The following is a 27124-nucleotide window of genomic DNA, read 5'->3' as shown; positions in this document are numbered from 1 at the left end:
TTCGGTGAAGTCACGTAGAAGGGAAATAATAAAATAATAAATATATATAACAATACAAATTCTCACGACGTTTCGACTGCAACACAAGCAATCATCATTGCTGTGGATGTCACACCTGATGATGATTGCTTGTGTTGCAGTCGAAACGTCGTGAGAATTTTTATAGTTTTATATTTTTATTATTTTATTATTTCCCTTCTACGTGACTTTACCGAAATAACCAAGAATATAGTAAGGTTTTGTCACGTAAACAGAACATGCCAATTCGTTACTTATACAGCACACCGGTGTGTTGGAGAGCAAATCCACAACATTTACAATCTGAGAATTGGTCGCGAAAGCCTACGTGTTAAACTCATATATCGTCATATGCACACGTCTCCATATATATAGTTATATATACACACACAGTTATAAATAGCTATATACACACATTAATTCTCACAAACATATGTATTATGCTATACATCCGGAGTCAAAGTAATATGCACACGCCCATATATATAGTTATACATACAGACAGTTATAAGTATCTATATACAAACATTCATTTTTTTGCATAAATGTACATTCATATACATACTCATATATGTATCCTTCTTCATAATAACCTTTTTTTAGGTTAGATCACGTAAATATAAATGTGTGTCGTTAAACCCGCTACCACCCGACACAGACAATCAGAAGAGAGTTTGTCAAGCAAACACGATATTGCCAATTAGTTAACTAGTTCAGCACTCATCGGCTGCACCACTATACTAAATTGAAAACGTATTTCTTTAGAACTGCCTGTTGTCCTTTTGTTTAGTTTGTTACCCTTCCCCCCGCACCTCCGATTCGCACGATAGGCTACGTACGGTGCGAAAGAAGTTCAACATACAAGCTGTACTCTACACTATTAAACACTAAACTGCGATACACTCCACTACAATATACTATGCACTACACTATACGCTCTACACACTACACTGCTATATTCTACACTATACACTGCACTATATGCACTACTATACACTACACTATACACTACTACCCACTACACTACTATACACTGCAATAATATACTAAATCGAAAACTCATTCTATAGAAGTGCTGCTTGTTGTTGTTCTTTAGTTTGTTGTCCTTCCCTCCGCACCTCCCATACCCATCAAACTATACGGTTTACCCCTCATTCTTATACAGGGAAATGACTTTTCTGGTCCATACGGCATCCAGCCGTTTAGTGAGTGAGGGTGAGTGGGTGGGTGAGTGAGGGTGAGTGAGTGGGTGAATGGGTGAGGGTGAGTGAGAGTGAGTGGATGGGTGAGTGAGTGAGGGTGAGTGAGTGGATGGGTGAGTGACTGAGGGTGAGTGAGTGGGTGAGTGAGTGCGTGAGGGTGAGTGAGTGTGGGTGGGTGGGTGAGTGGGTGAGTGAGTGAGTGAGTGAGTGAACGAGGGTGAGTGAGTGGGTGGGTGAGTGGGTGAGTGAGTGGTTGGGTGGGTGAGTGGGTGAGTTTGTGAGGGTGAGTGAGTGGGTGAATGGGTGAGGGTGAGTGAGAGTGAGTGGATGGGTGAGTGAGTGAGGGTGAGTGAGTGGGTGGGTGAGTGACTGAGGGTGAGTGAGTGGGTGAGTGAGTGCGTGAGGGTGAGTGAGTGTGGGTGGGTGGGTGAGTGGGTGAGTGAGTGAGTGAACGAGGGTGAGTGAGTGGGTGGGTGAGTGGGTGAGTGAGTGGTTGGGTGGGTGAGTGGGTGAGTGAGGGTGAGTGAGTGGGTGAATGGGTGAGGGTGAGTGAGAGTGAGTGGATGGGTGAGTGAGTGAGGGTGAGTGAGTGGGTGGGTGAGTGACTGAGGGTGAGGTGAGTGGGTGAGTGAGTGCGTGAGGGTGAGTGAGTGTGGGTGGGTGGGTGAGTGGGTGAGTGAGTGAGTGAACGAGGGTGAGTGAGTGGGTGGGTGAGTGGGTGAGTGAGTGGTTGGGTGGGTGAGTGGGTGAGTGAGTGAGGGTGGGTGAGTGAGTGAGTCTGTTAAAGGCTACACTGGGGATGATTGTCTTGGAGGGCTCCATAACTGCCACAGCATTTGAAATGTTCAAGCGAGCACCCGTGGACCGGTGCTGTCGATGAGACGCCGAGAGCGTCGACCGTGAGTGTTGCTGACGGGATGTGTAAACAAAAATATGATGTTGGTTTATGTTGTTGTTGGTGTTGTGTGCCGAGGGATAGATGTGGGGATGGAAACGCGATGTCTCATTGCAAATTTGATGTCCACAAGAAGTGACCCGCGAGGCATTATGGATTTATGAATCGGGATTAGTCAGACGTTGTCCACCCCGTGTTGATTGTCCACCCCGCCCCCTGCAGGAGTCCACCATGAGGCTGTGTCTGGCTCTGGCTGTACTTGTCCTGGCCCTGGGCACGACGAGTGGCTCCCATTTCCGCGGGGGAACCATCTCCTGGATTCCTCAAGACGGCAACCAGGTGCGTGTGCGTGTGCCTGTGGGTGTGCGTGTGTGGGTGTCCGTGTGTGCGTGTGGGTGTGCGTGTGTGAGTGTCCGTGTGTGTGTATGGGGAGCGGTGGCATAGCGGTTAGCAGGTTGCGCTACGAAACCGGCCAAATGAGTTCGATTCCCACTCACGGCCAACACCAGTGACGATTATTTGAAACGGTCCTGGGCGTCCCCGAGGTGGACTCAGCCTCAATAAGGTTTGAACTGTGTGGTGTCTAAACATCGCCACTAGGGAGATAAAGGCGGTCTGGCGTGATGCTGGCCACATACCCCCTCGTGTATCCTTCCGGCATTAATAGGCGCTCGCTAACAGCACTTGCCCTAAAAGTCTGTTAAAGGCTATACGGGGGGATCTTTGTCTGTGTCTGTGTGAGGTGCTAGCTAACAGCACTTGCCCCAACAGTCTGTTACAGGCTATACGGGGGAACTTTGTCGTTGTGTGTGCCGTGCCTCACCCATCAGATGTAATATTTTACCCATTTTTTGGCTTAAGTTTCAAAAAAGTGGGGGAAATATGCAAAATCACCAAATGCTTTTTGCGAACTATGCAAACACACACGCACACACACGTCTATTTAATAAGTACTTCTTGTGCGTTGCGGTCCTGTTGCTCTATCTATGCTCGCAATCAAAATAAATTCACTGACTGTAAGCGGCTGACAGATTATGAACGTCTCAGCAAGGGGACCGGTTCTACTGTTAACCTCTTGGTCGTTACAATCTGCGTCACGGCTGTTTGCTGCTGCTGACAAGTCAGTGAATTAATTTTGATGGCGAGCATAGATAAGCAAATGCCACCACAATGCGCTTCCCCAGGAACTGACTGATCATACACACGCATATCTTGCATAATTCACGAAGGCTGTGGTGCTATTGACGGCGATCAATCAGAATCAGAATATATATTTTGACTGCAGGAGTGCAGAGTACAGGAAAGGTGAATGCATTACCCAAACAAATACAACACTAAACCATCCCCATCTCATCAGGCAAAGCCCGCCGAGCAGTGCCGGATTAAGCTGTTGCAGGGGCCTGCAGCTTATGTTATAAATGGGCCCTAAATATAAAAAAACACATAAATATGAAACACATTATTTTTTTTACTTGCATAGTAAAGTAATTTGATATTTTCAGTTGCTATACCGCCAGATAATACGACAAATCGCTAACCTTAAACACCCAGCCGTTCGTAAAAGTTGAAGGCAGTATAGTACTATAGTAATAGAGCAAGTGCAGAATCACTGAACCGGAATTGATAGACGGAGTTGATAAACGCACTCGCAGCGCTCCCGTCCCCCTCCCCCACACCCCCCCCCCCCCTCTTTATCTCTCCCCCCCCCCTTAGTCCTCTCCCCTCTCTTACCTTTATAGCCTCTTGTCACGGCAGCCCCCCATTTTGCCCACTTCAGCAATTGTTTCTTGCTGTGGTTGTCCCACCTGATGACGGACGCTTGTGTTGCGCCCGAAACGTCGTGATTTAATTTATTTTATTTTATACCTACGTGACTTTTACCGAACGAACCAAAGAGTATGGATCCCTGCAGTCACGAAAACTTGAAATCAAATCTAGACAGAATTGATAGCTTGAAAGCATTTAGCGCGGGGCCCTTGAACGTGCGGGGCCCCTAGCATGTGTAGCTACTTTTGTTACTTAGGATAATCCTGGACTGCCGCTGAGGTATGGGGCCGTCCATAAATGACGCCACGCACCTGGGGGGGGGGGGATCAGACATTTATGACGATGTGTGACGAGAGGGAGGGGCGAGGGTTTGAGAAATGTGACGTCACATCAAAATGCGCAACTTTAAATAAATATAGTCAACACCTTCTGCTTAATTAAATAGACATTTTAATAAATGCGTTCTCCTACAACATCAGAGTGCAGCGCCACATTAAATACACGGTACAATGACAATAGTTTAAGGCGATTTGAAGCGTGTTTTATTTTTTTGGGGGGGCGGGGTGGGCAGAGCTTTGTGACGTCATATTTGAGGGGGGGTCTGACTTTTTGTGACGCTGTGTGACGAAGGGGAGGGGGGGTCAAAAATCGTCCAAAATCGCGTGACGTCATTTATGGACGCCCCCTATGAGCTTATTTTGCAGAAGCAACCTGGCAATCACAAATGAGTCCTTGCCCCCGTTCGCAGGCAATATTGTTAAATAAAACATATATTCACTCGCAGAAGACCATGGGGCCGATAGGTTTGTGTAAAGAACTACAGCGCAACCCCAATGTACGTCTTCCCCCTGTTACGTAGTTTCGCAAATCCGTCGTCACGTCGTTGTTAACACCGCCGCGTGATTAGCGGTTACCTAAAACCCACGCTCACTCAAATCGCCGACATCGTTGTCCATCCTGTCTCGTTATCCGTCGCCAACTCTCAGCCTCCTACTCCACCTCCTACTACTACTATGACTACCCCTGCACGTCACTTCGATTGACGTTGTTTCGATATCCGTCGTTACACGTTATTACTAACACCGCCACCTGAATAGCGGTCGCCTCAACCCCACGCTCACTCACATCGTCCACAGCAGCGTCGTTCGTCCATCCTATCTCGTTATCCGTCACCTAATCTCAGCCTCCTCCACCACCACCACTGACTACGACTACCCCTCGTCGTCGTTTCAATATACGTCGTCGTCGCACATTGCAGGAACGCAACCCCTCACCTCGACGTAAACCGGGGTGGTATCGTTCTACTATCATTTGTTACGCGCAAGGCCAGATGACGTGACGGATGCCCGTAGTCCGAGTTGTGCATTGTGTGAATTATTTTCATCGAACTAGGTACAATATCTTTAAAAGAGAGGGCCCTTGCCTATGTAGTGGTGTTATTTAACACGGACAACTTATTTTTCTCCTGTGTCACTTTATTCGAGCAGAACTCCTCGCGTTCAACACCACGTATCTCCGCAGCAACTCTTCCGCTTGCGCTGCTCGCCTGCTACGCTCCGCTTGCATGCTCTCTCTCTGCTAGCCTCTCCGTTGCTAGCCTATTACTATACGCTCTGCTAGCTTCTCCACTTCTAGCCTATTACTATACACTCTGTGAGCTTCCCTACTGTTAGCCATATCACACTCACACTTAGGATTCCGCTAGCCTCTCTCTTGTCTTCACTCCAACCAACTCAACTCGCGTTTGCCCGCACATCTTCTTATATCCTCATAATAAACGTTTTTGGGTTAGATGTTTTATAAATGTGTCGCAACCCTCTACCACCCGATACGGTCAATCAGTAAAAAAGTGTCACGTTGACAAACGACAAATGGTTCACTACGTTAGCCCACCGGTGTGTTGAAGAGTGAATCCACAACATTTGCAATTTTTGAGTACGACGTTTCGCTGGTAATTACATCCAGCATCATCAGGCAATTTGCCAGAATGGTTAAGCCCTCGCTTGTTCCCGGGTCTTAAATAGAGCAGCAGGGTGACGTAATCATTTAACTCATTCAGGTGCAGTGATTTGAGGCAGAGGGGGGGGTATTGTAATTATATAATAGATTAGTAATCAGTCAATTGTTATAATTAATAATGAGTTGTAGATTCGTAATTAGTTTAAATGTGTATTATTTTTAACTGAACCCAATTACTATAACCACTCAAGTGCAGAAATTGAAGGTGAGGGGGAGGTGATATAATGGATTAGTAATCAATTCATTATTATGATTAGTAATAAGTTGTAGATTAGTAATTAGTTATAATGTGTGTTATTGTATTCTTGGTTCTTTCGGTAAAGTCACGTAGAAGGGAAATAATAAAATAATAATAAAACATAATAAAATTCTCACGTTTCGGCCACAACGCAAGCAGCCGTCCTCAGGTGAAGAAACAGAGCTGTCGGAAAGACAGCATCCTAATGATGCTGCTATGTTTTATTTTAATTATTTTATTATTTCCCTTCTATGTGACTTTACCGAAAGAACCAATAATATTGTAATAAAAGACTCGGACGCTTCTCTCTGTCCTGTGTCCTTTATTTGGGTTCGGTCTCTTTTCCCTCACGGCACTCCCCTATATACTCTCTGCTCTGCAGCCCCAGGCTGCTGTCGCTCACATAGCCCAACTCCCTCCTAGCAGACCCGCTGCTGTCTCGTCGTGCAGACCCCTGCTGCCCGACTCCTCCCTTGCAGACCCGCTGCTGTCTGCAGCCTCCTCGCTGCTCCTGCTGCCCGGGGGTCGGTCACCGTTGGCCGACGGTGCCGATCCTCGTGGCCCGGGTGTGTGGCGATCTCGCCACTCTCTCTCTCACCCTTCGCCCTGCGTGGCCTCACACTTTCCCAGTCTCCGATCACTCCCGACTGCTTCCGGTTACCCCCCTTATAGACCTCTACCCTCTCCCCCACGTGACGTAACTCCTCCCCCCATTACGTCCCTTCCGGGAGGTCGTTTACGCCCGCATTACAATATGAATCCCTGCAGTCACGAAAACTTTAAATCGAAATGTGTTTTTGTAATTATATATTTCGTTAGTAATCAGTTAATTAGTATGTGTTTCCCCTATAAGGAATTGCAATATGTATTATTTAATAATACGCTTCCAAGCCGCGTATATCCTCTCACTCATTAATTGCCCTCAGATGGCTCTCATTAAAGAGCGTCATCTCGACGCCTCCCGCACGTGGTCTCCCCACTTATCGCCTACTTCCCGCCTGCATTTGCAGCCAGGCAATCACTGGCGTCTCTCTGTCTGCTGTCACCCAGGCCACCCGCCTGCACATGCCTATCCTCAGCTGACCTCACCGTCTGCACCCCCGCACATAATGCAACTGCCGTTTGCAAACCCCGCGCGCGTTACGCCACTACACCTGGGTAGTTTCACCAGCATTCGTTCAAGCAGAGCGTGACTCGTGTTGCTGATGCGACACTGAGAGTCGAAACCGGTCCTTGCCTACATGTAAATATCTGGGCACTTCACCAGTCTTGGTTCAAGCAGAGCGTGACTCTTGCTGCTGATAAGGAGACACTGAGTCTTCGCTCGTGAAAGAAGACTCTGGCCTTTTCTTTGTCCACAAGGTTTAAGGTCTAAATTTCATGACAACGGTCCACACCTCCGTTCTCGCTCCCTCTCTCTCTCTCTCTAGTTTTTCGGTTTGCCATGTTTGTTTGTTGTAGTACAGAGTTAGACTGATGGCCTTAATCTAAGTTGTCTTGTGGTTATTGTTGTTTGACTTGCATCCCACTGGGATATTTGCACAGGGTTGGTGTACGGTGATTTTTTCTGCAATATTTTGCTGTCTTTTCTTGGATTTTCTGTTTGCACATAGTCACTTTAAGATGTTTTCTTGTTCATGTTTTATTTTTTTTGTTTGTTGCGGTTGCACCCGATTCAAGAGCCGAATGGCTCACAGGGCGACACCTAATACATGAAACTTGAAACTCTACGACCTCTGCCTCCCGCTCCCTCTTTTAACCCCTTCCTGGCCACGTACCTCGTCGCAAGTCCGTCTCCACCAATCATCGCCTGTCTTTCACCCTCGCCTGACGCTCAGCCAACCCCTCCAGCTTTTCTCCTTTTGAACGTCTCCGGGGACAACCCTCTTGGCTCCCCCGTACCCTTAACCAATCGGAGGGTGGAGTGTTTGCTCTCCAGCCTTATTGGCGACTCTAGTTCCCAGGGATCGTGTGGGACAATCACTGCACTTGTACTGAACCAACGCTGCTGCAAACTTCCTCACTCACAAGCGGGTCGTGGGGGGGGCGATGGGTCGTGTAAATGAATACTCACATTCGTTACGTGGAGAGGCGGATGTATTGAAGGAGGCATTGCGTTCCTATGTGTCGACTGTGATATGAATTGAAAGGTAGCAGGGGAAGCCCCCTTCCCCCATCACAACAGAAAAAAGTACCGTGCCGGAAAAAAGCACGAACTTGAGGATATGACAAAATATTTTTTTGTAAAAATCATCGCATTATTTGTGCACTATGCAACAAAAATAATCAAATTAGCAGTTCCTGGAGAAGCGCATTGTGCGTCCGCTTGTATAGAAATGAAAGAAGTACATTTAAACTGACAGCACACACGGTCGAAAAGTTAAGAGCTATTTTAAGCGAGATGTGTTAGTATTTTTTACACGAAGTAGGTAGGCTTTCGGAACCAATATTATTAATAATAAACGTTTTTTGTTGGGTTAAATTGGGTGAATATAAATGCCGTGTCGATAAACCCCCCATCACCACCTGTTTCGTCCAATCACTAAAGGAGGTTGCCACGTAAACAAAACGTGGCCAATTCGCTACTAGCTCAGCACTAACCGGTTGTGTGCTGGAGAGTAAAACCCACAACTACAACATTAAACGAGACATTTATATTTACGCGATCTAACCCAACAAAAACGTCACGTGTGATTATTCTGCATGTCTACTCCCACCTCTTTGGTATTGCTATATATTACTATAATTATTAAACGTCTTCCCCAAACTTCCCCACGCCTGTTCAAATCAATGCAATCTTTAATACTGGTAGGAACCCACTGGTTTCACCAGCCCACAGGGGATTATTGTGTGCGTCCGTCCGTCCGTCGTGAAGGGAGGGGCTGGGTGGGGAGGGAGGGGCTGGGTGGGGAGGGGAGGGGAGGGGCTGAGTGGGGAGGGGAGGAGCTGGATGGAGAGGGTGGGGCTGGGTGGGGAGGGTGGGGCTGGGTGGGGAGGGGCTGGTCACCCCGTGGTGCCCTTATAAAACTCAACGTTTAACCTACTCACACCGGCTTGTGCCCACTCTCACAGTCGCCCATATTTGCGGAATACACCACGCCGCCATTGACCCTGGCCATTGACCGAGCAACCCAACGTTCCTACCAGCTCCCTCCGCAGGAATGTGTGTTACCTGGAAAATCCCGTGTAGCCAGTTACCCAGCTATTTTCGGTGGCAATGGCCCCGCAGCAGCCACTACCACCAGCAACAGAGTTTGTGTTTGGGGAGGAGAGGAGGCCAACCAGCAGCAAGCCAGGAAACTCTCGTCGTCATCTTTATTATGAATTATATTTGATAGCCGTATGATTAGAGGTGCACTTCTGCATTCAAACGTAGAGAAAATCCGCAAAGTTCTCTCCATAATAATAATGGTAATTTCTGTAATCTAGTTTGTATTTTACCAGGTAAAGCCTCACCGAACAACGTAGCTCTTTGTCAGAAGCCATCACAAATGGTATCAGCTCAACCAAGTGGCGGCTGATCATCCTCATCACGTGGTCATTTGCAGCAGCAGCTGAATACTGCGTGATGTCGATTCTAAATGTGGAGGGGAAAACCAGAGGACCCGGATAAAAAAAATCCACGCAACCACCACGGGGGGGTGGGGGGTGGAGAGACACCGCAAACTCCAAAAATACAGCAGCAGGCATCGTCAGGGGTCGGCGATCGAACCCCATGCGCCCTCGTTGCCCGTCACCAGACGACAACCGCACTCGTGCCGCCCGCGTTGACTCGCTTCCGCCAGGTGAAGTTCAGCTACATGCTGGCCTGGCGCCGCTCCTCCATGACCCCCTGCACGGACAATGACATCGCGGCCGGAGCGTACTTCTCCACGGGCGACTGGTGGCAATGCACCCAGGGCTGCAGTGAAAGCCGCACTATGAGCATCGCGTGTATCGAGCAGAACAGCAACTCTGACTGGATGGTGGGCACGGGGAGCTTCAACTTCACGGTCCCCACCACGCAGCAGAGCATTGTCAGGTGAGAGACACGTGGCCGATGATGATGATGATAATGACGACGTCAACGTATGTACGAAAGGCGCTACGGTGGCTAGGGTATGTTAACTACCTCGCCTCGTATACAAGAGGTCGTGGGTTTGATCCCGACCCTAACACCTGCTTGGAGGGTATGCCTTCTCCCCACGTGGTTGCGTGGATTTTTCTCCGGACCCTCCGGGTTTTCCCCCCACATTTATAAACACGCGTTTATAGTATTTGGATGCTATAAATTTCCGTATGATAAGCCACTTCTTTGAGCTATCATTGGTGATGGCCAGGTCGCTTCTGAAAAAGAGCTATATAGCTCAGTAGGCCCTGACCCAGTTAAAATAAAATAAAAATATAAATAGATGACCACCGTGACATGGATGGCGCCAGAGATGGTGCTGTTGCCAATGATGATGATTGCGGTGGTGGCACGCCGCGCATGTTGGTCCGACTATAGCTTCGCGAGCTGCTGCTGGGTGAGCGCGAACGTGGTCACCGCTTACGGGACCCAGAGCATGGCAAGCTCGTGGTCCGTGATCGCCATACTCAACCCGGGGACCCGGAGCGACACCGGCAGCCCCAACATCTCCCCCATGACCACCTCCAAGCCGCTCATCAAGTACGTAGCTGCACCAAGCCTGGGGGGAGCCTGTGGCCCACGGGGCCAAGTACGACCCGTGACTTCACTTCACACGACCCATAACTTTGTTTCACATGACCCGTGATTCACGTAACCTGTTGCTTCACTTCACACGACCTGTGACTTAACTTCACATGACCCGTAACTTCACTTCACACGACTCACGACTTCGTTTTACATGACCCGTGACTTCACTGCACACGACCCATGACTTCGTTTTACATGACCCGTGATTCACATGACCTGTGACTTCACTTTACACGATTCGTGACTTCACATCACACAACCCGCGACTTCCCTTTACACCACCCGTGACTTCACTTCACACGACCCGTGACTTCGTTTCATATGACACATTTGATATGACACGTAGTCCTTCCCCTGCACCTCCGATTAGCGTGGATGGCTACGTGCGGTGCGAAAAAAGTTCAACATACATTCGTACAGGGTTGCCGCACCGCACTGGCCCAAAGTATATAACTGGCGGTGGCGTGATGTTAACTACCTCACTTGGTATACAGGAGGTCGTGGGTTCGATTCCGACCCTGACGCCTACTGTATATTTGAAGTTTGCGTGTCTCTCTCTGGTTGCGTGGATTTTTGTCCAGGTCTTCTGGTTTTTCTCTCCATTTATATCAAACATCACGTGTTTAGAGTATTTGGCTGCTATAAATTTCCACTTGATGATAAGCCACTTTGTTGAGCTATCATTTATGATGGTCCTTGGTGCGATGTGTAAACATTGACCCTCGGGGGACAAAGGCGGCAGGGCACGGTGCTGGCCACCCACCCCCTCGTGTGCCGTGCTGGCCTTCATAGGGTCTCACTAATAGCACTTGCCCCAAAAGTCTGTTAAGGCTATACGGGGGATCTTTATCCTTTGACGAGTCTATAAAACTGTCACCATTGCTGCTATACATTCCACGTCATCAGCCAACATCTTTGGCTGAAAAATAGCTACACAGCTCAGTGGGGCCTTACCTGCTAAAATACTTATTCATTTTTAGTTTAGTTTTCGTTCAACTCGCATCACCGGGGTCGTCACGTGTGCCCTCAGGCTCAAAGTGGGCTGCACCAAGGTGTGGGCCATCCCCGTGTTGGATGCTGATGGCGATGTGGTGAAGTGTCGATATGCCAACAACAGCGTGCACAACGAGTGTGGGGACATCTGCGGAGTCGCTCCTTTTGGGACGCTGAATCAGGTGAGTCCCTGTCACTTCCATCACGAGAGGAAGAGGAGGGAGGAGGAGGTGGAGGAGGTGGTGGTGGCCTGGCTGGCTTGGGAGATTTGATACACTGAGGCTGCACCACTGAACGTTCTAGCGCGCTAACCGTGGTGCCATTGCTCACAATTATTTTTTCTTGGTATCGTGCGGCCGTCTGAAAGGCTCTTCCTTCTGATATAAGGAAGTTATTGGGAGCTGTGCACTTATAAAATCCTCTAGATTGAAAAACTCATTTCTTTAGAGCTGTTCTTTGTATTTAGCTTGTTGTCCTTCCCCCATACCCCCAATTAGCATGGTTGGCTACATACGGCGTGAAAGAAGTTCAACATACATACATGGAACAAGATAAAGATCCCCCGTATAGCCTCCACAGACTGTAGCAGCGAGTGCTGTTAGCGAGCACTTATGAAGTTCGGCACGGCACACGAGGGGGTGCGTTGCCAGCACCATGCTTGGCCTGCTTTGTCTAACCATGTGGCGATGTTTACACACCGCACCAGGTATTTATTTGAGGCTGAGTCGACATAGGGTAGGTCCAGGACCGGTTCAGATAATCATCACTGGTACTAGCCGTGAGCAGGAATCAAACTCAGGTTCGAGCGCAGCATGCTTACTGCTACACTACCACTCCCCACGTACATACATTCAGAGACACAGAAACACTCGCTCACGCACATACTTATTCAACGCCCCAAAGGGCCGACGTCACTCGGACGCCATTTTGTTTAGCTTCTTATTCAAGCGTGATAACGTCACAACTCAATGTACGTGTCATTAGCTCCGCCCCCAGGCCCTGCCTGTCCTCAAGCTAGATTTAGACGTCTTCTTGCGAGGCCAGCAGCGCATCACAGGTTGGTTCAGGCTCGGCACTATACTTAGCCAGTGGGAAAAAATAAAACACCCACACAGTGGTGGCCCCGCATTTGGCTCGGCTTCGACGTACCATTGTATGATAGCTAACAGAGCCCGACCTCGAAAGTCTATGCGGCAAACGGATAACTACGTGGACAGATGAATGAATGTGCCCCATGTTGTGTGGCTGTTGCTGCTGTGTGTGTGGCAGGACACGTGCACCATCACGTTCACGGTGCCCGTGACCGCCTCCGGCCTCTGGGCCCTGGCGCTGATGATCGAGGACTTCCCACGCAATAGCATAACCATGGACTCTGCTTCGTACTCCCCCAGCAGCCCACTCTCCAGCATCCCACTGCAGGTCCTCTTCGAGAGTGAGTCGCAGCACGCCTGTTAGGCGCGCGCGTCGCAAAGCCACTCTCTATGATAATAAAAGAGGTGTTAAGATGTTCAAACGCCAAATAGATAATTTACGCTTTTCAACGCAACTAAAGATCCTTTCATGCAAAGACAAAAAGACAGAGAATAATAACTGCTGATAGTCGTCACATTCGGGGTGGTGGGAGAGGGGTGCATTGACATCGGATCGTTTTGTGAAAAACTATTTCGTGGCAACTCCACGCAGTTTGTCCCCCGTCCCCTGAGCAGAGTGCAACTCGATATAAATACACCAATTCACGGCAACGTTGATTTGGGGAAAACAAATTAAACAACGCAGTGGTTTGGGCAAAGCACGTGATGATGTACGACGTCACGGTGCCCCCACCAAGCCAATGCTACACCCCGGTGGCTAGTAAATGTTAACTACCTCGCCTGGTATGCAGGAGGTCGGAGGTTCGATCCAGAACCTGACGTCTGCTGTATAATTGGAGTCTGCGGGTCTCTCTCTCTCCCCGTGGTGGTCGCGTACATTTTTTTCTCTGGGTCCTCTGGGTTTTCCCTCCGTATTTAGAAACATGCATCTATATTATTTAGATGATTTTTCTGCTATGAATTTCCACGTGAAATGCCACTTTGTTGAGCTATTATTTGTGGCCAGGTCGCTTCTGAAAAATGATCTACATAGCTCAGTGGGCTTTACCTGGTAAGATAAAAATAGCTCAGTTTAACTTGTATTTCTTCATTTATTTGTTCACCTTTTTATACTTTGTACTCCTATCGTTGTTGCGCATTGTTTATTGTCGTAACTTACTGACCCCCGTGCCCCTAACTGGACATCTGTTAGAAAAAAGCTTCACAGCTCATCGGATTCCTCCTGCAGTCGAAATAAAGATTCTAACATTCTGATCTGAATCGCTCGAGTAAAACGTCTACCCGCACCCCCCGCCGTCTTTTTGCTTTGGCAGTCGAGACAGGAAGCTCGTGCTCGGGTCCCCTGTTCACGGGAGCAACCCCCCGTGCCGGACAAACGTTCCAGGCCACGCAGGGGCTCCCCTTCAATCTGCAGGTGGACATCACCCTGCCCAGCGACGCGGCACCAGGGTGAGTGAGTGAACGAGCGGCAGTGACATCGTCAACCGGGAGAGACGCTCATTGAACTTGCTGCTCACTAAAGATGTCTCACTGCCCCCTAGAAATGTCTCACTTCCCCCTAGAGATGTTTCACCACCCCCTAGAGATGACTAACTACCCCCTAGATATGTCTCACTACCCCGTAAAGATGTCTCACTACCCCCAAAAGATGTCTCGCTACCCTCTAGAGATTTCTCTCTACCCCCTAGAGATGTCAATCTACCCCCTAAAAATGTCGCACTACCCCCTAGAGATTTCTCTCTACCCTCGAGAGATGTCTCACCACCCCCTAGAGATGACGATCAGTAAGTGAAGTGTGGTGACCTCAGTGGTACCCGCCTTGGTGACCGCTTGATACATTCAGATACATGTGTCCGTATGTATCGGGAAAAAACAACCCCCTACCTCCTCATGGTGCCGGACGGCAATGCTGTGGTGGGCAGTGCCGTGGGGGGCGGGCCCAATTTAGATTGGTTATTCCCCTAATGGCGTTTGTAACCACCACAGTGGCCAAATGGGGGCTCTGGACAGGTGCGAGGGGCTGGTAACCCCTCCATCTTCAATTAATTACCACAAACCCACATTTAAATATCTAATGAATAAGCTTGTGCCGGAGGCCACAGGGGGAGAGGTATCTATGCCGTCTCCTGGCCAAACCCCATTTGGCGGAGCCAGTAGATTGAATCTTTACCCTCGGAGCTCCTCCAGAAACAACAAAAAACCACTGAGGGTGGCCACGTGGAATGTTCGAATGCTCACTGCGGAGGAGAGGCTGCCGCTCCTCTGTTGGGAGCTGGACCAGTACAGCCTGGATCTCAGTGGCATTCAGGAGGTTCGGTGAACCGGCTCTGGCTCCTGCCACCATGAAGGGTGAACTGTCCTCTACTCGGGGCAGGAGACCACCAAACAACAGGGAGTGGCTCTTCTTCTGAACAAAAAAATTAAGGGGGTGTGGGAGCGTGGCAATGAGGTGTGGGAAGCAGTAAGCCCACGACTACTTTGGGCTCGCCTTCCCATCAACCGGAGGCGAGGAATAGTGGTCGTGGTTACTTATGCCCCCACCAAAGATGAACATCCGTGGAGGGATGCAGGCAAGGCCGATGAGTCAGATGGCTTCTATGACCTGCTGTCACAGGTGCTAGCTAAAGTGGCCCCTCGGGATAGAGTCATCCTGTTGAGCGACTTCAATGCCCGAGTTGGTCGTGATGCTGGCACCTGGTCTGGAGTGATTGGAAGACATGGGCCAGATCAGCTCAATAACAACGGTAGGAGGCTGCTAGATATTTGTGCAGCCCATGGGCTTGTAATTACCAACACGCTGTTCCGGGCATCGGCGCATCCACACAATATTATGGATGCATGCCAGGTCCAAGGAAGAACATCTGCTGGACTACGTATAGACGGAACAGTGGATGCTGGCCCATGTCCTTGACACGAGGACCTACCGTGAAGCTGATCTGCCCACTGACCATCGATTTGCCATCTGTAAGATGTGCCTGCCATTCTTCCACTCTGGTGGTGGGTGTACACCCAGGACCCCATTCAAACACAAGGTGGCCTGGTATCAGCTAGCTGATGAAAGTTGCAAGCGAGAATGTTATCATCGCTTGGGGCTGGGGTTGGCATCGTCCCCCCCTCCTCCTGATGTTGGGGGGAAGTGCGCGAGGTTTAGTACTGTGGCTCATTCAGCTGCAATGGCTGATTTTGGTACACGGTCAAGACCTCCTCAGAGACCCTGGCTGACAGAGGAGGTGTTCAGGCTAGCTGGGAAAAAGCGACAGGCCCACTCTAATCGTCTACAGCATTCCACGTCAGAGAATGAGGAGGCTTACCGCAGCCTTCGCTCGGAGGTTTGGAGAGCCATGAGGCACTGCAAGGATGGGTGGTGGTCACGGGTTGCTGAGGAGATGGAGTCTGCCTCAATGCCCCTCGATCACAAATTGCTATTTAACTCCATCAAAAAAGTAACCTGCAGCACCACACCTATTACCATCATTAGGAGAAAAAACGGTGATCCAATCTCCGACCCCCAGGAACAGGTTTGCAGATTTGCTGAGCATTTCTTTGAAGTCATGGGGGTGGGGAAATCCCTCGGCAGAAAACATTGTGGGACAGTGGGGATGACCCTGCTGAGGCTACGGTGTCTCAAATATTGGAAGAAGAAGTCACCCCCTGTGAGTGGCTGGCTGAGGTGAAATCTGTTGAGAAAGTACTAAAGGCGATCCAGAGTCTGAGGCCAGGAAAGGCACCCGGCAGATGATCTCCCAAGCAAAATGCTGAGGTAGGGTGGCGTTTGTGCAGAGACTGCCCTACAAGACATCATAACAACAGTCTGGATCACTGAACAGGTTCCGCAGGATTGGAAGGATGCCCTGGTAGTCCCCCTCTTTAAGAAGGGGGACCGCACAGACTGTAACAACTACAGGGGCATCTCACTCCTCAATGTGCCTTAAAAGGTCCTGGCAAGGATTATTCAACATCACCTTGCCAGGCACACTAAGGAGAGGCTGGCAGAGCCCCAATGCAGTTTCAGGAAAGGGCGGTCCTGAACAGATGCCATATTTTCTGTCCGTCTGCTACAGCAGAGGTGTAGGGATTTCAACAATACCTACATCTCTGCGTTTTTGACCTGGTCAAGGCCTATGATACAATCAGTTGACCTGGGCTCTGGGTTATTCTTCATGCTTTCGGAGTCCCTGACCCTCTGCTCACGATCATTAAGGACCTTCATGATGGTGAGCGGGCCCAGGTAAAACTCCATGGCTAAAAGTCAGAGCCTTTCCCTATTCACCTTGGGATGCGACAGGGATGTCTTCTGGCTCCCACGTTGTTTAACATATTTTTTGACCACGTAGTTCATGAAGCCTTCTATGGCTCTAGCGGAGGAATTTCTATCTGGTACAGATACAATGGGAGGCTGATTGATGCCCGGGTACGGTCAAAGGATGGCTCCCTATTGGTCAACCACGTTATGTATGCTGGTGATCTGGTAATTGCCGCTCACTTAGAGGAAAAGTTGGAGGTGCTGCTGCTGAATCTGGAGCGTGTCACTAACAGGTGGGGCCTCACCATCAGCCCCACCGAAACTAAGCACCTGCCTGGGTATTGTGTACCATCGGACACTCCACCCCCACAACTCCCAATTGGTGATTGGGCAGTTGTGGAGAGAGTGGAGAGTTTCCCTTACCTGGGCAGTATGCTCATGACCGGCTCCGATTTGATAGCAGAGGTCTCGCTCCGAATCAGTCCAGTGGCATTATCTTTTCATCGGTTGCATAACGCTGTGTGGAAGCTACCTGGTCTGTCGCTCCGCTTGAAGGTTTAGGTCTTCTCGGCTATGGTCATTCCCTCCCTTCGCTACGCTTGCGATAGGTGGACCCCCTTAATTGAACATCTACTCCAGTTAGAAACATTTAGACTGGCTTGCCTACGATCCATCCTGCGTATAACCAGGCTGGATTGTGTGAGGAGCTCACATATTCTTGAAATATCTGGACAAAGTCCCATCGGTGAGCTCCTCCAGCAGGCAAGGCTGCGTTGGCTGGGTCATGTAGCCCGCATGCCCAGTCACCGCATTCCTAAACAGCTTTAGTTCAGCCGGAAAGAGGGGGCTTAACGGGCGCGGCACGGTCTATTGAAGAGATGGAATGATGTGGTACAGAAGGATGTGGAGCTGAGTGGACTTACCGATGACTGGTACCAGCAGTGTCAGGATCGGCCTCTGTGGAGGAGGCTCGTGAAGGACGCTACTCGGCAGCTGGAGGCAATCGCCCTCCAACAATAACAGAGGGCGGAGGAGCAATGCTCACAACAACGAGTGGAGCGCCGGGTGGCTAAAGCACAGCAAGTTGGCACAGTAGGGGGCACAGGTGGTACATCAGCCAGTCATCACAGTCAGTCGATCCGTGGCACCTGGGTCTGCCCCGTGACCTCCTGCCAACGGGCGTTCGACACATCACGTGGCTTCTACGTGCACATAGCCTGGCACAAGCGTCGTGGTGACGTCACTGCCAATTGTTGTTGTGCCGCGCGTATCCGTGTGTGTCTTTCACGTGTGTCCCTGTGTTTGTGTGTCCATGCATGTCTGTGCGTGTCTGTCCGCACAGTGTGACGATCGTGCGGCTCGGAACCATCGCGCCTGTCGGGGTGCAGAAGGGTGCCCTGGAGGCCGACGCCGGAAACTCGAAGCTCTTCCACACGACGCTGAGCTGGACACCGGGACGGAAAGACGTGCAGAGCCACCAGATCTGCTTCTACGCCTCCGACAGCAACGCGTCAGTAGAGCCGGCAGACAAGGAGTGGGGGGGGCATTTGAATGACTTTCTTGGCACACGTGTTTTCTTCAACTGCCGAGTTGTATCTGGGACTATTTCGTATGCCTATGGTGTTCTTTTACTCTCATGCTGAACATTCGTCCCGTCTGACCAACGTAGCATTTTCCACAGGAGCAATTAATCCGGTACACACCTTCTGTTGATAGCTTTGGTAATACATCTTTAGTACCAGATATTTTTATTTTATGTACCATGCCAAATCTCACTCGGACGTTTTGTTTTTTCAAAAATTCTGGCTAGTTTTCCAGTTACTCCCGAAATTTACGGTATTTTAATAGTTTTAATTGCTCAGTCAATTTCAACACTTGTGCTATTTGATTTGGTGTTGGCATTCAGTGCCCTGTTGATTTGTGCATCATTGTAACCGTTCAATTGCAGCGCTTCTTTAACATCTTTAATCTCACTCCTCAGACTTTTACCATCTGACACATTCCCAGCCCGATGTATGAGCGACTTGATGAGAGATAATTTCTGTGTGGGGTGATGGTGTGACTCCACATTCAGATAGGCGTCAGGGTGCATTTTTTTTCGACAAATGCTGTGTTATTTTACTGTTTCGGCCGCGCCTGAGCAGAATATCCAGAAATGGGAGATTGTTATCCACCTCCACTTCCATGGTGGACTGGATGGATTTTGCGAGTTGAGATGATTTAAAAATGCATTGTGTATCTTTACCATGTGACCAGACCACCAATGTGTCATCCACATTTCCAGGGTGTTTGACAAATATGAACCCAATTTCAAAGCAGTATATTTCACGATGGCAACATGTTACAATTACACTAAAAGTTACAAACGGTTTAATGAGTTATAAAGATTTACTAACCATTTTATAAATGCTCTGTGTGCCCTCTACCTGCTATACGGACAACATCGAGACGATAGTTAAATTTGTCCCAAACGCCTCTCAAAGTGTCTTCCACTGAAGTCACCGTTGTCGTGATTCTGTTTTTGAGATCATCCAGATTAGTCGCTAATGGTGGCACAAAAACACGGTCTTTTGTGCCACCATACTCTTTGACATTGGCGGATCAATGCCAAAACGCCGTTGAACGCACGCTGCACCTGAACTATGGATTCAGTCTTGCTGAACTGCAAAACGCAAAACGCCTTATGTTGCATGGTCACCATCTTGCAAATGACTGAGGCTAGGGGCTATTTGTGCGGTAATCATTTGAAACTCTATGCCCCGCCCTTTCACGTGGTAAGAGTTTCATTTATGGGTAGTTCTAGCGATTTCAAATCGGGTCCAAGCTATTCCTTTTGCGTCAAAGTCTTCCATGTACAGATTCGCAATGGCATTAGACAAAGGAGAGCCCATTGCTGCTCCTTTCTTTCGTTATGAGAAATCACCTTTCCACAAAAAATAGATGTTCTTTAGACAGTTCTGAGCTAGTCGTGGAATACCGTTGGGTAAACCTGTGCTTGTTACCAGAGGATCGAGTAACTTAATTTACTCGTTCAGCGGAACCCTCATGAACAGAGAAGTCACATTGAAACTTACCAGAATATCATTAGGGTTAAGCTAAATATATTTAATTCTATTTTCAAGATATTCTGAGTTTTTAATGAGCGAAGAGGCCCTGTTGATGTAGGTCTGTATTTGTTTGTTACATATTGTGCTCATTTGAATGTGGCAGGGCCTATTGTACTATGGGACTTTATGGGACATCAGGTTTGTGAATTATTGGCAATCCATGAGGTCTTGATGGTTTTGACGCCCTTAATTTGATCAGGTATTGCTCTTCCTTGGGAATTGACGACGTGGCAATGATTGCAGTAGTCTTACAATCAAAGGCATTGGTTGGGTCTCATTTAATTTTAAGGTAGTTACCTTCATTGAATAAATATCTGATTTTATTATCATAATCCTCATGAGACATCGGCCCTTATCATTATCAAGAGTTTGGACATGTTTATTTGCTCTCAATTCTCTTTCAATATTAGGAAGCCACTGAAGCTATGCAATTTTAAATCATCTATCTTGATAAATGTATTTCTTTAGAACTGCTTGTTGTTAAGTTTAGTTTGTTGTACTTCCCCCGCACCTCCGATTAGCGCGGTTGGCTACATACAGTGACAAATAAATTTAACATAGGTACATAAAGCAGGTCAAGAGGTGTGTTGCTTTAGGTCGGTGTTTTTTTGTTTGTTTATGGGATTGCAAGTCCTGGGACGAGGAAAAAGGAAGGTTGAGATGGTAGTGTGGGCCGCATTACTCACCCGTGCGCGTTACTTACTCGGGCATCACTCGCCTGCACGCGTCACTCACCCGTGCGTTATTCACCCATGTGTGCCGTGCGCGAGCAGCCAGGAGACCGAGCTGCGCTGCGTCAATGTCGTCGTTGAAGGTGAGCCAATCACATTGCTCAGCCCTGCACGCACGTTCATTCACATTCATATTACATCATGAATATGCGTAAATAGGGAGGCCTCGTTTAACGCGAGAGATGCTCTCCTTGAAAGTGCCTGGAAAGTTTGACGAGATACGAGGTACTATCAATACGCAATGCCACGTAGTAAGATGGCGGGTCAAATAACAGAGGGTATGCAACGGTGTTACTGTGGAATGATACAGTAACTATCTCGGCTGGTATACAGGAGATCGTGGGTTCAATACCAACCTGTGACGCCTGCTGTATATTTGGAGATTGCATGTTCTCCACGTGGTCACGTGGATTTTTCTCCCGGTCCTCTGGTTTTTTCTTCCACATTTAGAATCATGCGTTTAAGAGTATTTGGCTGCTACTTTACTGAGCTATGATTTGTGATGGTACCTGGTGGGGTGTGTGAACATCGCGACTCCAGCACGGTGGCACACGAGTCTATGGGTCTCTGAGTAATGAGTCTATGGGCCTCTGTGTGACGAGTCTGTGGGTCTCTATGTGATGTGTACTGTATATAGGTCTCTGTGTGATGAGTCTATGGGTCTCTGTGTGACGATTCTGTGGGTCTCTGTGTGATCAGTCACTGCGTCTCTGTGTGACGAATCTATGGGGACCACTAATGTCGTGGTGTGTCGCGTGTCGCGTGTACCATGTCCACTCTAGGCACCGGCGGACCCATCGCATTCTCCTACGACAGCATCACCACCAGCGACTTCCCCATCGAGTGGACGATCACCTTCAGCGACGAGGTGGCCAATTTCTTCTTCTTTATCACACGCGTTTGTCCCACTCAGTTCAAGGTCCACTCTGCATAAACCATAGCATACTTGAAGATGCACAAATGGAAAATGTTTAACTCTCCGGTAGTCGTGGTGCGACCGTGATCATCCAGAACAGAGACCATACAACGTGTGATGGCCCAATGCCCTGATCCACGAATTCAAAGAAGGAGACATCACAGTGGTGATGATGATGATACAACTGTAATAAAAGACGTTGACGACACACAGCTTGGTCTCCGTCTCTGTCTTTAGTCTTGTTATGCCGCTCACACTCCGCCGGTCCCGACTGTGGACCGGCTGTTCCACTGGCACGCCCTGCGTGCTCTTTCCGTCAGTTGCACTTCCGCACACCATTGGCTGACAGTGTGCTTGGAGCCGTCTCCAGCCACGTGGCCGATGGCTCGACGTGGTCCCACTTCGAGTCTATGCCAACTGCCCCGAGCCTCTTCCAGATCCCCCTTTTATTCCCCTCACTCGTCATCCCGTCTCCACCTTCCACCACGCCCTTTCCGAACCTTCCAGATCACGCCCTTCACTTAGCGCCTCCCCCGGCTCCGCCCCTAGGCTCCGCCCCTGATCATCCGGGCATCCGATTGGACCAGAGGTGGGCGGCGGACCTTCCCATATGCCCACCTTACTGGGCCCCGCCCCCAATACTCCGGGCCGTCCGATTGGCCCAGAACTGAGCGGCGAACCCTCGCTTACGCTCGCATTAGACAACTATTCCGCTACTGCTCCTGATGTGGTTGTCTGTCGCTTGACCACCTGGATGTGACATTGTAGTTGTAGCTTTACATCTAAATCAGCAGCTCGTATGGAAGAAGAAAACTATCACTATCCCTATCACGACCCCATCACTCCTCCTATCACTACCCCAGAACAGACCGTACAACATATAACGACGCAATGCCCCGATCCACAAATACGAAGGTAGACATCACAGCAATGCCACTCCAATGCTCCAGACGTGGTTGTTATCCATCGCTTGTCCACCCGAATGTGAAATTTAAGTCTCTGTGTTTACATTAGCAGCCATATGACAAGAAGACGATGACGCCCTGCTCACTCAGCTCCACCCTCTCCCTTGGCCACACCCCCACCAGATCGTCCTGCCTACCATCTCAAGGTACTTCCGCTTCTGGGAGCTGCGCAGTGGGCGGGAGGTGTACCGCATGGACGGCACCACGGTCACACTGCTGCCCAACGGCACGGCGGTCCGCTTCACCACGCCGCCCTACATATTCGCCGGCGGTGTTCCGCTCTACGTCACCGTGGATGAGGGCGCCGCCATGATGGTCGTCAATGGCTCCATCGTCACGAAAAGCAACGCACATGGCCGCAAGGACTGGGTGTTCACGCTGCGCAAAAAGGTCTACGGTGAGCGTCGCCGCGCCCAATCGCTCAAGTTGCAGTGGTGTCAATCGGCCCAATCGCTCAAGTGGCAGTGGTGTCAAACGGCAGAATGTACATACATAATGTACATATAGGGGGTCCCCGATATACATTGAGGGTTATTAAGGACCGGAAAGTTGTGACTTATAACGAGACGGTGTATAACAGGCATAGGTGGGACAAAGTCATTGTTATGCAAGTCCAAGTCGAGTCGCAAGTCATCAAATTCATGACTCGAGTCTGACTCGAGTCCAAGTCACATGACTCGAGTCCACATCTCATAGGTGGGACAAAGTCATTGTTATGCAAGTCCAAGTCGAGTCGCAAGTCATCAAATTCATGACTCGAGTCTGACTCGAGTCCAAGTCACATGACTCGAGTCCACACCTCTGATTAACAGGGACCTTTTCCCCCATAGGAATACTACTCTATGTTCATGGGGGGGAGATAGGGACCTACGAGTGTAAACATTGCCTGTGCAACGCAATAAACAATGGAGCAAGGTAGGGATAGGGACCGTAACTTAGGAGAATGTTGCCTAGCCAAAAAAATACGTATTTTTCATGTACATAAAACTAGGTATATTTACAGTACCTGTACTAGACTGTACAACACAACTAACACATTTATAATAAATTATGAGTTCAATAACCTTTAAGCAGAATTTACACTTGTCAAATATTTCATTGAAAACCATTTTATGAGCATTTCACAGCAGCCCTGTACACTTTAAAACGTCTTCCTTTTTTTAATTGAAAACTTTTCGTGACATTTTAGGCACAGAATCTTAAACATTATTTTAAAAGATTTTACCTGAACCTGTATTTTGTATGATCGTTCTTTGAGGAGTGGATGAGTCGTGTTGAAGGGTTGCGACGATGTTTTGCAAAAAAGTCTCTGGCACTCCCTCCCCACAGCCGAGTGCTACGCCGTCGGCGACCCCCACTACAGCTCGTTTGACGGGCGGCTCTTCAACTACATGGGCACCCACACCTTCGTGTTGGCGTCCAACTGCCTGGGCGGGCAGCAGCAGCCAACGCCGTGGCGAGTGCTCGCCAAGAACGAGCACCGGGGCCGCGCGGACGTGGCGTGGACGCGGGAGGTGCACACCGAGATCTACGGCTACACCATCTCCTTCCTGAAGAGCGGCGCCGTCTGGGTGAGTGCGAGGAAGTGAAAGCTCATTTCAACCGTGCTAATCGGCGGTGCCCCGAGCTGATACCCTCATGGCACTTGCAGCTGCCACATTGGCCACCGGGAGGGCTCTGGGTAGGTACCATGAACTGGCGGCTACTGCACTTATTTACAAACAAAAACGATTTGTAAAGATCAATACCAATTTGTATTGGAGGCCTCGGGGGGACAGGTGCTAATGACATCTCACAGCCAAACCCCATTTGGCAGAGCCAGGAGATTAAACCCCCCACCCCCTCTTCGAGGTTCCTCCAGCAATAGCAGGAAAGCACTGCGTGTGGCCACGTGGACTGTTCGATTGCTCACCGCAAATTAGAGGTTTCTATTCCACTGTCGTGCCAGCCAGGGCCCATCTGGCCACGCTGTCATTCGTTGGCCCTGAATAGGGGCTACTGGCATGGCCTCGTGTTGCTGCTGTTGTTGTTGTTGCTCTGGAGACCTGAGAGGGAGATTGATGGTCAGCATTCAGTCGCCGAATTGAAGGCATTTTTCGCCGTGATTCCTCGCTTGATGACAGGGTGGGTCTGCGTGAAGACTGCCACCCTTCCGCTCAACCTTGAGATGCTGAGGCTGCTTAAAGCGAGCACCGACTGTGCTTCCATAAACACTGCTGCTGCATTTTCACTGATCCTCACTCCTGTGCCACCATGTTCACGTCACAGCTGGACGGGCAAGCCATCAACCTGCCGTACTACGAGCCCGGGGAGAGGTTCCGCATCACTGGCTCCGGGGGCTACGCGCGTCTCACCACCGACGTCTTCTTCAGCGTCGAATACGATGGTGAGGGGAAGGTGAACGGGATGAGGGAGGGAGGAGGGGGGGAGGAGGAGGTATGGGCCATGGTCGTGTCTACTGCAGGGAGAGTCCTCGTCCCGACATCGGTTTTGATCAACGTCGTTTCGCGAGACCGGGAATGGACAGGCGGTCGCCGGGTTTACCATGATCCAACTTACGATGATCCGTGTTTTAGACGTTTGTATGATGCCACCATGGATCGATTTACGATGCAGAAACTTTATTTTTATGACGCAACTTCCGACATGACCCCGCATTTGAACGGAGTCGGTCTGGTTTCCGGGTGTGACTTGGTGCGTGAGCTTTTGTTATTCGGAAGGATTTTTATGGAAAATTAAAACCCCTGTGAAATATGGCATGACGCGGTTTGTCCCTCTGTCTCCCCCCCCACCACCACCCATAGGTTGGAGCAGGGTGGTGGTGTCTCTGCTGAATTACGATGTGTACAGGAACGGCACGTGTGGCGTGTGCGGGGTGTGGAACGGTGACCAGAGCGACGACTTCGCAATGCCCGATCACTCCCAGGCTCCTGACGCGGCCACGTTCGGCAACAGTTGGGAGGTTCCCGAGAGGAAGAACGCAGAGAGGTGCCGAGTAGAGGCTCACAAAGAGAATTGTCTCCTTAACTGGCTACATAGCCCAAACGGGCTGTATAGCTTTAACAGACTGCATAGTCTAAATGGGCTGTGTAGCTTAAACAGCTGTATAGTCTTAATGGGCTGTATAGCCGAAACGGGGCTATGTAGCTTTAATGGGCTGGATAGCCTTAACAGGCTGTATAGCCTAAACGATGCTGTGTAGCCTTAACGGGCTGGATAACCTAAACGGGCTGCAGAGCCTAAACGGGCTGGAAAGCCTTAAGCGGCTGTATCCCGAGTGGCGATGTTTACACACTGCGCCAGGTACTCACTTGAGACTGAGTCGACCTAGCAGAGGCCCAGGACCAGGAAAGGTCATCGTTACCCGTGTTGGTGGTCGACGCGAGTGGGAAAGAATTGGAGCTCGGGTCTCTGCCGGGTTTTTAGCGGAGTGTGGTAACCTATGCGCCACCACTCCCCAAACACTACGACGCACACGCGCACATATGTGCACACACATATGTGCACACTGTGGTGGAGCTGGTGGATAGCAACTCGAAGGTTGGGATCAGTAGTGGCTTTTGGCTGGTTGTCGAACAAAATGGCCACCGCATCACACGGCGCTTTCAGATGCGCTTCTGCAGCTGTCTGGAACGCACTTCCCTTCCGATATTAGGAAACCACTGGGAGCTATGATGCACTTTTGACTCGTAATCAAGATTTAAAACTCATTAATTTATAACTGCTTCCCATGGTTATGTTAAGTTGGTTCCCCCCCCCCCCCACAACTCCGATTCGCGCAGTTGGCTGTGTACGGTGCCAAATAAGTTCAACGCACACACGTAGTATGTACAGTGAGCTGCGGTGGAATTTCAACAAGCGCCACGTGCCCACATTGCAATTCCTTCCTTTCGTGAACCGTGCCCCCACAGTGGGAGCAGTGACACGGGAGCCTCGTCCGGCATTATCCTGCACCCCGGCAAGTCGGCGATCGCATCCAGCCCCCAGAACTGTGGGCGGCTACAAGACGTAAATGGCACACTGGCCGCGTGCTTCGCGACCGTTGACCCCGCGCCATACTTCACCGACTGTGTCTTCGACATGGTGCTGTCGGGTCTGGATGTGTCAGTGCTGTGCCGGTCGCTGGAGGCGTATGTGGCGGCCTGCAATGCGGCCGGGTTCACCTTCGCCGACCCATGGAGGAACGGCACCGGCTGCGGTAACTTTGGCGGGTGGTGGTGGATGGACTTTCCGACTGCTATCT

At 49.7% G+C, this 27124-nt stretch overlaps 1 protein-coding gene across 1 annotated transcript in view; it reads left to right on the top strand.

Annotated features, from left to right (window-relative positions):
• LOC144733872 (IgGFc-binding protein-like) overlaps positions 1-27124 on the top strand; it is a 59372-nt gene that overhangs the window by 628 nt on the left and 31620 nt on the right. The window contains exons 2-15 of the mRNA XM_078615879.1: positions 2338-2454; positions 9925-10160; positions 10626-10787; positions 11866-12010; positions 13098-13260; positions 14233-14368; positions 18505-18672; positions 21043-21083; positions 21783-21868; positions 23005-23278; positions 24211-24452; positions 25150-25267; positions 25686-25869; positions 26793-27079. Of these exons, the coding sequence (XP_078472005.1) occupies positions 2347-2454; positions 9925-10160; positions 10626-10787; positions 11866-12010; positions 13098-13260; positions 14233-14368; positions 18505-18672; positions 21043-21083; positions 21783-21868; positions 23005-23278; positions 24211-24452; positions 25150-25267; positions 25686-25869; positions 26793-27079 (2350 nt within the window). The 5' untranslated portion in view covers positions 2338-2346. The remainder of the gene's footprint in view (positions 1-2337; positions 2455-9924; positions 10161-10625; positions 10788-11865; positions 12011-13097; positions 13261-14232; positions 14369-18504; positions 18673-21042; positions 21084-21782; positions 21869-23004; positions 23279-24210; positions 24453-25149; positions 25268-25685; positions 25870-26792; positions 27080-27124) is intronic.

Source organism: Lampetra planeri, chromosome 48 (assembly GCF_965212315.1).
Source record: "Lampetra planeri chromosome 48, kcLamPlan1.2.h2, whole genome shotgun sequence".
NCBI lineage: Eukaryota > Metazoa > Chordata > Hyperoartia > Petromyzontiformes > Petromyzontidae > Lampetra > Lampetra planeri.
The sequence above is the reverse complement of the archived record's forward strand: the minus strand, read 5'-3'. Positions and strand labels throughout refer to the sequence as shown.